The sequence below is a fragment of the Desmodus rotundus genome, chromosome 7 (assembly GCF_022682495.2).
Source record: "Desmodus rotundus isolate HL8 chromosome 7, HLdesRot8A.1, whole genome shotgun sequence".
Classification (NCBI taxonomy): domain Eukaryota; kingdom Metazoa; phylum Chordata; class Mammalia; order Chiroptera; family Phyllostomidae; genus Desmodus; species Desmodus rotundus.
This window is the reverse complement of record NC_071393.1, coordinates 6040763-6052636: the sequence shown is the minus strand read 5'-3', so window position 1 is coordinate 6052636 and position 11874 is coordinate 6040763. Positions and strand designations below refer to the sequence as shown.

Genomic DNA, 11874 nt, shown 5'->3' with positions numbered 1-11874 from the left:
AGAATTATGCCCTCGTGCCCCTGCAGGTGGCTTTACGTTCTTGTCCCCGTTAAAGACACGGGCACAGGAGGTTCCAGACGGCGCATTCTTCTGTGTTTCATACGAGACAGATCATGCCAGACTCCTCAGGGGCCTGCCCTCAGCGAAAAGGTCTAGGTTGTTCTTGAAAGATTGAGAAACGAAGGCCCCTGGGAGAGCCCTGGCAGCCAAGTCAGAGGATTAGGCCACGCTGGCGTCCTACCTATGAACTTGAAGACCCACAGGAGGAAGTGACTTGCTCAAGCACACACAAGCTGTTTTGGGCCAGAGCCAAGCAAAAACGTATCTGTTACAGGGTGATGGGTATTTCCGTGGTGCTGGGACGGACTGTTTAACCTTATTAGGCCAATGACCTTGGCAAAGCTGCCTGCGTAGAGGAGGGGCCTACCAGCTGGGTTCAGAGTGGTGACGGTTCAATCCACTTGGCCGTGGGCCAGCTTCTGCTGCGTTCACCAGCAACCCTCCGCTCCTTTCCCAGGCCTCACCTTTGTCAGGCCTGTTGGGAGACCAGAACTTGGCACTTGGCCTCACCTCTTGGAAGTATTTATTATTGTCCCCAATTTCCGGGTGAGGAAACTGAAACTTGGAGAGGTGAGGCTCCACCTCTGGAAGGTGACAGCCACTCAGGACCTGAATGCTGGACTCAAGTGGGTTAAAAAGCTGGTACGCTGTTTTGGTTTGCTGCTTTCTACACCACGTCATGTTGCCTGTGTTTTACTTGGACGGGGGAAAAAAGGTAATTAGCCAAGGCAGATGTACCATATTTACTTTTCCTCACATCCCAGAATCCGCTGGGAGCAAGGAGGTGGTGGGCAGAGCACGGGTGGAGTGAAAGAAGACACCTCCCCAGGGGACTCTGCCACGCTGACTTCTCCCTCAACACTGCACGCCACCCCTGTGGGGGTGAGAACGGGAATTTGTCTCGGACGTGGCCTGCGAGAGAAGCAGCTGTTGGATGGAATTGGCTGCTCCTTCTGGGAAGTACTCAACATTCCCGACCAACTGCCTGAGCTCTTTTGGGATCAATTAGAGTGTGAGTAAAAGTCCGCCTGAACAGTTCCCTGCTCGGCTCACTGGCGGGCCGGTTGAGGATCTAGAGAGAGGAGGGGCCGGGGCAAAGGCTCCTTCGTTGCAGATGGGAGGTGCTGCAACACGAAGGAGGTGTTTGATGGTCGCATTAGTGCCAACCAGGGTGTTAAGGTTGTCCAACGACCCGGCTCCCTTCCTGGCGTTGCTGCGCCAAGACCTTCCCTTCTCTAGGCTTTGGGTTATGATGTGGCAGGTGAGTGAGCTGATGGAACTAGGCCCTGGATCAACTCTATCTTCTCTTCCATCTTGACCTCTGATTCTGCAACCATTTGGGACTCTTCCCCAAGGCTGGGGTAGGAGGGAGATGAGGGCGCTGCCTGGCTGGTGCGGGGCACCGGCACAGAGCACTCTCCTTAGAGGGTGTGGGGCCAGGGAAGTTGCCTTGAGCCCAAGATGAAACGCACCAGAAAGCAAACTCCCCGTGGGTGGAGCCCACACCTTCCTTGTTCACAGCTGTGTCCCCAGTGGCTGGAACGCAGTAGATGCTCACGAAATACTATGAGTAGCATCATGTATCTTGGTGGGGAGGGGGCAGGCCTCCAGAAACCAGAAAGGAAGAGCACAGGCCACCAGTTTTCCTGAATATCCCTACTTTATTTTTGGTTACATCATCACAAAGAAACGCAGTGGACGGTTCTGCATGCACCGGAGGGCGGGAGTGTATTCTGGGCAAGGGGGCGGTTACATTGGTGGGGACGGTGGGGACAGCGTGCGCCCGGATTGCGGGCGCCCTGAGCTTGCCACATGCTGATTCCAGCGCCAAGACCAGCGCCAGGCTTGGGCGACGCAGCCAGCATGCTTTCTCCTCAGGGCAGACCGTGGGAAGGAGGGGGCACCGGGGCCAGACAAGAGAGGGGGGCAGGGGAAGCTGTTGCCCATCTTGGGGAAGGCGGAGAACTGGCTATTTAGAAAGTGGTTCTTAGGGACAAAAATCAGCGACAGTCAATGAACTGCGCAGAGCGCTAGGGGTGGAGAAGGCTGAAGGGGGGGCCGAAGGGCGTGCGTTTGGAGAAGGTGAGCGTCTGCTCGTCCACCTGACTTCTGCAGATGTCAGTGGGCTGGTGGATGGGGTGGGGGATTTTCACAGGGCAACTGGGGAAAACCCAGACCTTTTCACAGGACGCCGAAGGCTGCCCAAACCCAACCCTCAAATGTATGTTTGCCCTGCCTTTTTCTCCTTAAACAAATTTTGTTTTAGGAAGAAGACTGGATGATTCCTGATGGACTAAAAGCCGTTGGCATCTGGCTCTGTCACTAAGTTCTAGATCCGCGATGTTGGTGTTGTATTCTTCCAATACACTTGGTGGAGAGGGTGGAACAGGCAGAGACAGACAGACAGACAGACAGGTTTGAGGTGATTCTGAGTGAGACATGGAGTGAGAGAGCCAAAGAGAGAGCATCAGGGGCAGGGGTTGTAGGTTCATTTAACTAAGAGCAGAGGAAGGAGACACAGAATGCTGGCGGCTCTGGCCAGGCCCCCCTCAGGCCCAGAGCTCGGGTTTCCAGATACCCTCTGCCTGCACTTGGGGAGGCCCGGGGCCTAGAAAGCCCCTCTGTGGGGCGTCTACACAGCCTGCAGTGTGCTGCCAGGCACCTGAGGCAGAGAGGGCCCTCAGCCCGAGGCTACCTGGCCGTGTCAACAGGAGAAGTGAGTTACTTGAAGAGCGAAAGGTCTAGGTGAAATTTCAGGTTCTGCTTGTCAGGCCCGGTGAGAGGAAGCAAGGGCATAAGATATTTTTTGGTTTTGCTACTTAACCCCTTTAGAGAGGGAGCGAGGAGGCAGGGAAAGAGATGGGAGTAGAAAGGGAGAGTTTCATGTGGTGGAAGGGACAGGAAGGGACAGGTGGGGGGTGGGAGACTAGAAAACAGGTGCTGTTTTTTTGCTAGGAAGCAAATAGACAACATCCTGAAAGAGGAGGTTACCAAAGTCCCTTTGTGTATTTTGTGTGCCCACTTCTTGAAGTATTTGGGGGCTGGGAGGGTGTGTTCCTAGTCACCAGGGAGTTTAAATATGGTGGCCCGTTTCCCTGGCAATTGGGGTGTATATGTGCAGAGGTGGTGGGGGCCTGGGTGTTCTACGTCTGCTCCAAAACACAAGGTCCCCACAGCGCTGAAGGGGATACACAGACGCGACACGGGAAACACGAGTTGTAGTATGTGTGCGTCTGTTCAAGGCCAGGAGGGTCTGAAAACAGTCCTAAGTGATGAAATCTGCTTGTGACTACCTGAACTGGAAGGTTGTTAAACGAACAGCCTCCTTGTACAAATGCCCCCATCCCTGCCCCGACAGCTCCAACCTGGGGAGACCAGAAAGGGGCTCCGTTCAGAGCCCACATCGCAACACAGCAGCAGCGTGGCAGAGGGAGGAAGTGGTCTTTGGTGGCAGTGCCCAAGGTGAGAGGGAGACCCCAAAGAGGCGCAGGGAGGGTGGCAGGGGACGGGGTGGTGAGGCGTAGAGAAGAGAGAGCAGAGTGCAGTGGGCTACTGGGGTAGGCTGAGGTGGGGGGGTGACCTGGGCAGGGGGGTGGGACATGGAGCCGGGGACCTGGGCACCATCCTAATCGCTCGACACGTGGTTCTCATTCTGTAGCTGGTGCCAGCGCTCGATCTTCTTATCCTTGTTTTTCAGACACTCGTACCAGTGTTTTAAGCGCTCTCCCTTGGCCGAGATCCCCAGCTGGCAGCCCCCTGGATGACAAGGGCAGATGGGGACAGGCGGTCAGAGTGGAGGGACACGTGGGACTCTCATTCAGGACCCAAATGTCTAATTGGAGAAAACTGCCACCATGCAGGGACTCCCTCGCCAATGCCTCATGATCCGTGCTCTTGGGGTGGGAGGCAGGTTACGGTGTTGTTACAACTACTGGCCTCCTCTGCCTACGGACTACCTGCTCAGGAACCCGCAGTGGCTCCCTACTGTCGCACCAACTTGTCTACTTTTTAAGACCTTCCACAAAATCACTACCACCCACGGAAACTTGCCTCCCCTGCTTTTAGAAGCTCATCGTCTATTTTCAAAGAGTTTCATCACCCTGCTCGGCCCTGCCCCCACACCTTTGCTCCCTCCCTGCCCCATCTTCCATGACCGTTGTCCCTCGTCATTTGGAGGGGGACTGGGAACACTAGAACCCTCATCCTGGACCTGCATATGGATGGAGGAGACACCCTCTGTGCCCTGTTTTCTGCAGAACCGCAGAACCCACGCCCCTACGGTCTAACTGTTCCGCTGGAGGCGATGTGGTCAGCAGCTAAGCAGTCGCGATCCAACCTTCCCAGCTTCGTAAGCCCTTTCTCCTGCAGGCAGACTCTCCGACTGGACCCTCGTGGGGCCCAAGGGTTCTGACCCAGCATTTGCATGATGTGGCTGCCCCAAGAAAAGAAAGGCCCTCATTGCCGGCTGGGCAGCCCTGGGGCAGGCTCCCCTCTCCCGGGAGGACGGGGGCGGGTCTTCTCCGGGAGCGGGGTGCACTCACCGATGTAATCGTTGGACTTGCCAATGTCATAGTCCCAGACCGAGATGTCCAGGGACTTCTTCGCCAGGTCACTGTGTTTGATGTCATAGAAGAACTCCTGGATGCAAGAGGGGAGGACATGGGAATCCCCTCAACCTTTGGGGTCTAGGGGTTCATGGACCCATGGGAGGCCCTTGAACTAGGCATTCTGGGAGCAAGGGGGCCTTCCCCTGAGCCTCTTGGCCAGGCCTGACAATCCCTTTTCACCAAACATTCTGTAAAACGACGTCCCTCCAGCCCTGTGATTCTCTCTCCAGTGACTCTCTATTTGAAATTGGGGAGGCTGGCGGAGTTTTACTGAGAGCGCCCGCCCTGGCCCAGTTTCCTTGAAGGAAGCCAGCCATGAGCTCAGCCCTTCCCTTCTGGTAGCTTCCAAAGTTGGCTTTCCCTTGTCATGGTTTAGAGATTAAAGGTGGTTGAGGGGACTGAGACCGACATGAGGAATAGGTGCTTATGTTTCCAGTGCTTTTAACAATTAATAGGAATATTAATTGGAATGTTATAGCATATAAAAATGTTTGTGTATCATACTACATGAAATATAATATGAACAAACCATATTGTGGTTTTCTTTCTCCATTTCATGTAACACACGGCAAAAAACAACACTGCATGCTTGCACACCCTTTTCTGCGTCACCATCACAATGGCCTCCTCTCACGGCTGTGTGGCTGTACCGTGACCTGATGCCTGGCAGGTGAGCATTTAGTTGTTTCTCATTTTTCCTGATCATTGACGGTATGATGAAAGGCACCCCTGGAGCTAAACCACGTGTACATCCACGGTGACGGAGTTGGGGGCGGGTGACAAACTTAGATTTGTGTTTTAGAAAGCTCATGCTTCGGTGGAGGATGGGCGAAGCACTGGGAGGTGAGCTGGAGGTCTACTGCAACTGTCCGGGCGTGAGATGCCAGGGGCTAAGCCAAGGCGGTAGGAGCGAACACAGAGAGAGGGGCGCATTCAGTGGGGATCTAGACGGTGGCTCTAGCAAGACTTGATGTCCTGGGTGGATGTGGGGGACAGGGACAGGGACAGGGCAACACCAACGGGGTGGACGAGAAAGGGCATCACTGTCCCTGTTTGTTCCCTCAGATTTCAGCATGATAGGCTGTTCGATTTGGTGAAGATATTGGAGATGATGTAATTCTGTATCTCTTCAAACTCAGCTTCCTGCCTAATCTATAGGGTTATTTTTTAGGTTTGATTCCTTCCAGTGATGAGAAACTCATTACCTATCCTTTAGGTAATCCAAGCTGATCTATGAGAGAAAGGGGTTTTTGTTGTTGTTGTTTTTTGTCTTTTTGATGTGCTTGACAACAGCCGAGGAGGGAGTCTGTTCCTTTCTCACACACGGGAACTATTCCATACACGACAAAATGGGGCAGCCTTACCTCATTAAATTCAGGATTCAAGGTTTTCTTCTTAATTTGAGTCTTGTGTTTGGCCTTCTTTCCCATGTCTGGTTTCAGCCAGCTGAGAGGAGACATGAGAGGCTGTTAGGAGTGAGGTTTAATGACTAAGAACAGCCCCTTGGTGACAGGACCCCAAAGGCTCCTTCCAGTGCCAGGAGAGTAACTGATGAGCAAATTGGAACACGAACCAACATTAATGATGGCCGTGTACGGCAGAGGGCCTGCCCGGTGCCAGGCGCTGCACTACGCGCCTGAGGTGCACTTGACCCTCAACACAACCTCGGGTAGAACTACAACCACCCATTTTACCTACAAGGAAACTGGGTCCAGAGGAGCTGAGACAGGTGCCTCAGGCCACACAGCAGGGACTGAACCTAGCTATTGCCTCTGGAGCCTGTGCTCTGAGCCAGGACTTGCTCTCAGTGGACCAGATTGAGACCCCGGGAGGCTGTGCCTGGCACGTCACCATCTGTTACCCCTAGGTTGGCCCCAACTCCTGGGGAGATACCCTGTGTGTAGACAAAAGGGATAAAAGCTGCAAATCTGATTGCTATTGTCGCCACTCCTCTGCTCAAATTACTGAATGGCCTCCCTTTGTCCTGAGGGTGAAGTTCATGGTCTCTGATGTGGCCTTCAGAGCCGGCGAAGTTGTGTCCCTGCTCTGGACGAGCTGACTCTCACTCCCTGCTCTTCACCCCACTTCCCACTCACTCTCCTTCCTACCCAAGGGCCTTTGCACACACTGTTTCCTCTGCCTGGAAGGCTCTTCCCTGGTGTAGGCACATAGTAGGTACATATGCAGGTACATATCAGTATTTTCTGGGTAATCCTGAGGCATCCTGTTGTCTCTACAGCCCTCCTCCAGCTCCCTCTCAACTTCCCTCCACAGGCGTTTCCCCCAACAAATCCCTCGCACATTTCATCCTGTCTTGGTTCCTGCTCCTAGGAAACTATTATTTCTTCCCATTGTGCAGAGAAGGACCCTGAGGCCCAGAGATGTTAAGGCATGAGCCCAAGGTCACACAGCTGGAGAACATTGAAGGCAATTGACCTGGGATTCAAACCCAGGCAGTCTGGGTCCAGAGCCCAGGCTCTCCTCCAGACCCGTGGAAACACATATTTTGCTGCCACGAGGCAAGGCAGAATTCTACTGAGAGCAGCTACACAGCTCTGTCCCGGCTGTATCTAATTGCTGTAGATATGCTATCTCATTTGGCCTTATGCCTCATCTTGGAAATTAGTAGAACTATTGTCTCCATCTTACCAAGGAAGAATCTGAGAGGTTAAGTAACTTGCTTAGAGCCACACGGCTAGCAGCTTCCAGAGGTGGGGGTTGAACCCCATGTCTGATTCAAAGGCAGCCATGAGAATGTGCCTGGCGGATCTCCGACTACAGGGAGCCCAACCCACCACGGCCCCAGCTGCTGTGCCTGGCAATCCATGCCATCTTTGTGCCAAGGTCATGCCCCCAGCTGCCAACTGCATGTGGTGGGGACACTATGGCAGGCCTGCTCCTAGGTGACGTGGGGCTTGTCTGATGGCCGATTTTGGCCTAAGGACTCCCGACAGCCTTGCTGAAGTTGTGTCCAGGAGGCTTCCGCTGACCCAGCCCTCACTCGGGGCCGTGTGACTGCTCTCCTCTCCCCACAGCTCTCCCTCCCGCCCCCACACAGGCAGGTCCCTTAAGGAAACCTTTGTTGCTTTAGTCCCATCGTGGCATTTTCTCAGAGGACCCTGACACAAGTGACAGTCTTTCCTAGTCCCCACAGGTGAGGTCGCTGCGATAACCTCCAAAGGCTAAGGTCGTCTTCCTGAGCATTTCCAGACTGAACCTGGAAAAGGCCATAGTGCTTCTCTGGTGGTGGGGCTCCAGAGAGCCGGGGGGTGACATGCTGATTCTGGGGGCCTACAAATGGGGCTTCTGCGACCTTGCTGACTGTCCCTCTCCCACAGGAGGGGACAGAGCCACAAACCTCTCACATGGGCGAGTGACACAGCATTCTGACTGCTGAGGCTCCAGCCTCACACTTAGCCAGCTCTAGTTCTCTGTCTCACTGTATGACCTTGGGCAGGTCCGTTTCCCTCTCTGGGCCTCAGGGTACAATGATGTTGGGGAAGCCCTCTGGTCCCCCTTTCACAGGGACCTAGGGCCCCCTCAGGGGCCCACTCACAGTCCCAAGGCACTGACTCACAGCTTGACAAATGGATCTGAGTAGCCGTTGGCGTCCATGGCGGCCAGGTGCACGCAACGTACGATGCCCACGATGAGGCCCCCCTGCTGTGTGCTGTACATGAGGGACACCAGGATCTTGCCGCGCTCCTCTATGTCACCAATGCGCTCCACCTGCTGCAAGAGGGGAAGAGGGCGTGTGAGCCAGGAGGGGAGCGGGCCAGGCAACTAGATGGGAGCTTTGGGAAAGGGTCTGTGGAAAGGAGAAAGAGCTGGGCCAGTGCTAGTGAGTTCAGTACCATGGACAGCATACCACCGTGCTGCCCCCCCCCCCCCCCCCCAAGGCCTCCAGGAAGAGGAAATGGTGAAAGCCAAGGGGAGCCAGCCTGAAGCACAGGAGACCCGTGGTTTTACTTTGACCCAGACAGGCTAAGCCCTGACTCTGGTAACAGGCTGAGTTTCATCCTGGTTGGCGATGACCCAACTCTGCCCCAGGACTGAGCCTTGACCCTGAGTTCAGACTCCCCTGAAACAACCAGTCTTCTCACAAATGTAGTCCCTGGGGCTGCACAGAGACCTAGGCTGATGGCCTGGACATGCAGCCCAACCCCAGCCTTGGCCACACACACAGTCCAAGGAGCCCCCAGCACGTCCCCACAGAAGGGCCGTGGCCTTGCTCTCATCCTGCAGGGTCAGCAGCAGGGCTCCTGCCAACAAGGCCAAGGACTTCAAGGGTGTCCCTGGTGTGAGAGGATGGGACTCCCCCCACCTCGGGCTCCTGGTGGAAAGAGATCCACCTGGTCTCATGTCCCAGCATCCTGGGCAAGGGCAGCTCTCACATGACCCAAGGGGCAGGAGGCTGGGGAGAAAGAGTCGGGATAGGGCCAGGGAGGGAAAGGAAGGGAGATGCCAGGCCCGGGCTATGGCTCAGTCTCTGCTCAGTGCTCACCTCCTCCTCATAGAGGGCCATGCCGCGGGCGGACCCGGTGGTCCCGGCACGCTTCATCTTAGGAGGAAACAGAAAAGAGAGAGAACATTGCCTGTGGGGCTCACCTCCCTGGGCAAGGACCAGACACCCCTCAGCCCTCCAGTAGCATCCAGAGCCATGAGGACAGGCTTTCCAAGCTTCTGTGGCCACCCCCAGCTTTCCCCTTTTAGCTAAAATTTGCAACACTAACCACTTGACAGACCACGTTAACGCACTACAACCTATATTGTAGGTTGTATTAATAGCCCCATTTTGCAGATGAGGACACTGAGGATCAGACTGGTTAAGCCACTTGCCCAAGGTCACACAGCCAATAAGTGGCGGAGCACCCCGTACACAAAGCAGATAGGGTTAGATCTGCGCTGGCTGAAGTGACACAGGGTCTCGGGGTCTGGCCACCAGGTGCTTCTTCCTCCATGGCTCCTGAGGTCCTTTTGGGGGATTCTAAGGCTCTGGGGAACAGAGTGTGACAGCCGCTGGTTAAATACAAACTCCCCACTTTAGAGATGAGGGAAACTGAGGTCCAGAGGGGAGGAGGGGACAGCACTTACGCAGCCCCTGTCCTTGGTGGGGAATATGGGGGAGTTGGTGGTGGGAGGACCAAGGACAAAGAGCAAAAGATGATGGTGAGCGGAGGCCTGTGCTGGTCTGCCACCTCTCTGCCTCTGGGGCTGGCTGTGCCCATCGGAGGAAGGTGGGTGGGCCCAGGAGCTGCTGACTCAGGCCTGGCCCGTGTCGGGACCAACCGGACTCACTGAGTGAGGGAAGGAAGAGGAGCCCGAGGAACTCGCTGTCACCAGGCAAAGACCTAGTGGAAAGGCGCCACTCCTAGGGTTGCCCTCAGTAATTTATTTGGAACCTGGCATTTGGTGTAAATTCTTCCTTGTGATTGTCGTTGTTGTGGCTTGTTCCTCCGCCTGCGTGGTGCAAACCCACCCGTGGCATGTGGATATTCCATCCGTGGGTCAGCCATCTGGTGGGAGGTTGCTACAAGTTTCCCCTTCTCACCTGATGCGGCTTCCCCATGGGGAGCTGGCCCTCTGCCCGGGGGAGCGGCGCGCTGGCGGCTGCGGGAGACCTGGCCCTGGCTGGCACCGAGAGCACAGCCTCTGGCACGCAGCATGACCTGGGCGACTCGCTCCCACTCTGGGCCCCAGGTGGCCCTTGTGTCCAAAAGGGCAGGTCGGATTATCTCTAAAAATACAGACTGCAGGCTCCACCCTCCCTCACGAAGTCAGGATCTTAGTTTTAAACCTCTGATTTTAAAATCTCCAGTTGGTCCTGAGGAGCAGCCCAATTGGAAGCTCTCGATTTGGTTCTTGTTCTTTCTCAAAAGGCAAGTATCACATCTAACGATAGTAATTGGCACTCTACGATCCCATTTTATGGATGAGAACACAAGGCCCAGAGAGGTTAAATAACTTGGCTCAGGTTTAGAACAAATGGCAGAGCCAGGATTCAAACCCAGAGACTCTGGCTCCAGAGCCCTTGCTCTAGCACTGTGCTATCCTGCCTCCTGCTTATGTGCATGGTGCTTTGTGGCTTCCTGAGTGACAGGTGGGTAGGGCAGTATTATTCCTATAATAACAACAGTTAAGCTACGGTGCTTACTGTGTACTAGGTTCTGTTCTGATCATGTCTTTCACACAACACTCCCATAAGGCAGGTACTGAAAGCCCATTTGCAGACAAGAAAAATTGAGGCTTGGATTGAGGCCAAGCTCAGATGCTTGGCCGGGGCCAGGGAGCAGGGGAGTCACAGAGCTGGGCTTTGAACCCAGGCCGGCCACACTGCCACACCACTCTGCCCTCCCCAGTTTTATCCAAGAGGACCCTGCCATTCAGAGAAGGGAGGCTCGCACAGGGTCGGTAAAAGGCGGCAGGGTCAGGGTACAGCCCCGATGCTCTGAGCAGAAATTCTCACCCTCCTCTCAACAGCAGCCACATCTCTGCTGCCTGGAAGCCTGCAGCCCCAGGGGAAGGCTGCACCCCCAAACGCTCCTCCCCCCGTGAGCCCCCAGGAAGAGGCGCTCACCGGGATGACCCGCTCCAGACAGATATTGAAGTTCTTCCTTTGGTTGGGCTTCAGCTTCTTGAGAGAGAACCTGGTCTCGCCGATAAACTCGTTATGGCCAAACTTGTCCTCGTCGCAGACGGAGATCCTGCAAGCGTCAGAAAGGGTGGGGAGAGAAGGAAGAGCAGCTACTGAGCTCTTACTACTACCAAGAACTGTGATGGATGCTGGCAGGGAATGCTTTCAATTCCCTGTGTACCGAGCCCTCAGCCAGGTAGTTTTCCTGTCGTCTGTCCTGCAGTGTAATTCGGAAGCAGTAATGGGCACAAATCTTAAATGTACAGCTTGCTGAATCATTCACAAGCATACACCCATGTAACCACTGCCCAGATCAAGATATAGAACATTCCAGCTCTCAGAAGACCCTCATGATCCCTTGTTGCCACCTCCTTCAAAGACAACCACTCCCTTTGACCTCTGGCCCCTTGGGTTCATGGTCCTGCTTTTGACCCTTAGATAAATGGAATCGAATGGCTTCTTTTGCTCAACATGTATATGCGATTCATCCACGTCTGTAGTGATCTGTCCTTTTTATGCTGCATAGTATTCCACTGGGCAAATATGCCATCCTAGTCCTGCCACTGGTGGGCG

At 54.7% G+C, this 11874-nt stretch overlaps 1 protein-coding gene and 1 long non-coding RNA gene across 3 annotated transcripts in view; one reads left to right on the top strand and one right to left on the bottom strand.

Annotated features, from left to right (window-relative positions):
* Positions 1-657: 657 nt before the first annotated feature.
* On the top strand, positions 658-4502 carry LOC128781447 (uncharacterized). The gene is made up of 3 exons (XR_008427423.1): positions 658-775; positions 3419-3522; positions 3758-4502. It is a non-coding gene; the product is annotated as an uncharacterized lncRNA (long non-coding RNA).
* The window catches only part of RPH3A (rabphilin 3A), a 73800-nt gene continuing 65396 nt past the window's right edge, over positions 3471-11874 (bottom strand). For both annotated transcript variants that reach the window (XM_024566894.4, XM_071221876.1), the window contains 6 exons: positions 11245-11371; positions 9172-9228; positions 8245-8399; positions 6032-6113; positions 4602-4698; positions 3471-3816 (listed from right to left, as the gene is read on the bottom strand). In XM_024566894.4, coding sequence (XP_024422662.2) covers positions 3686-3816; positions 4602-4698; positions 6032-6113; positions 8245-8399; positions 9172-9228; positions 11245-11371 — 649 coding nt within the window. In that variant the 3' untranslated portion in view covers positions 3471-3685. The remainder of the gene's footprint in view (positions 3817-4601; positions 4699-6031; positions 6114-8244; positions 8400-9171; positions 9229-11244; positions 11372-11874) is intronic.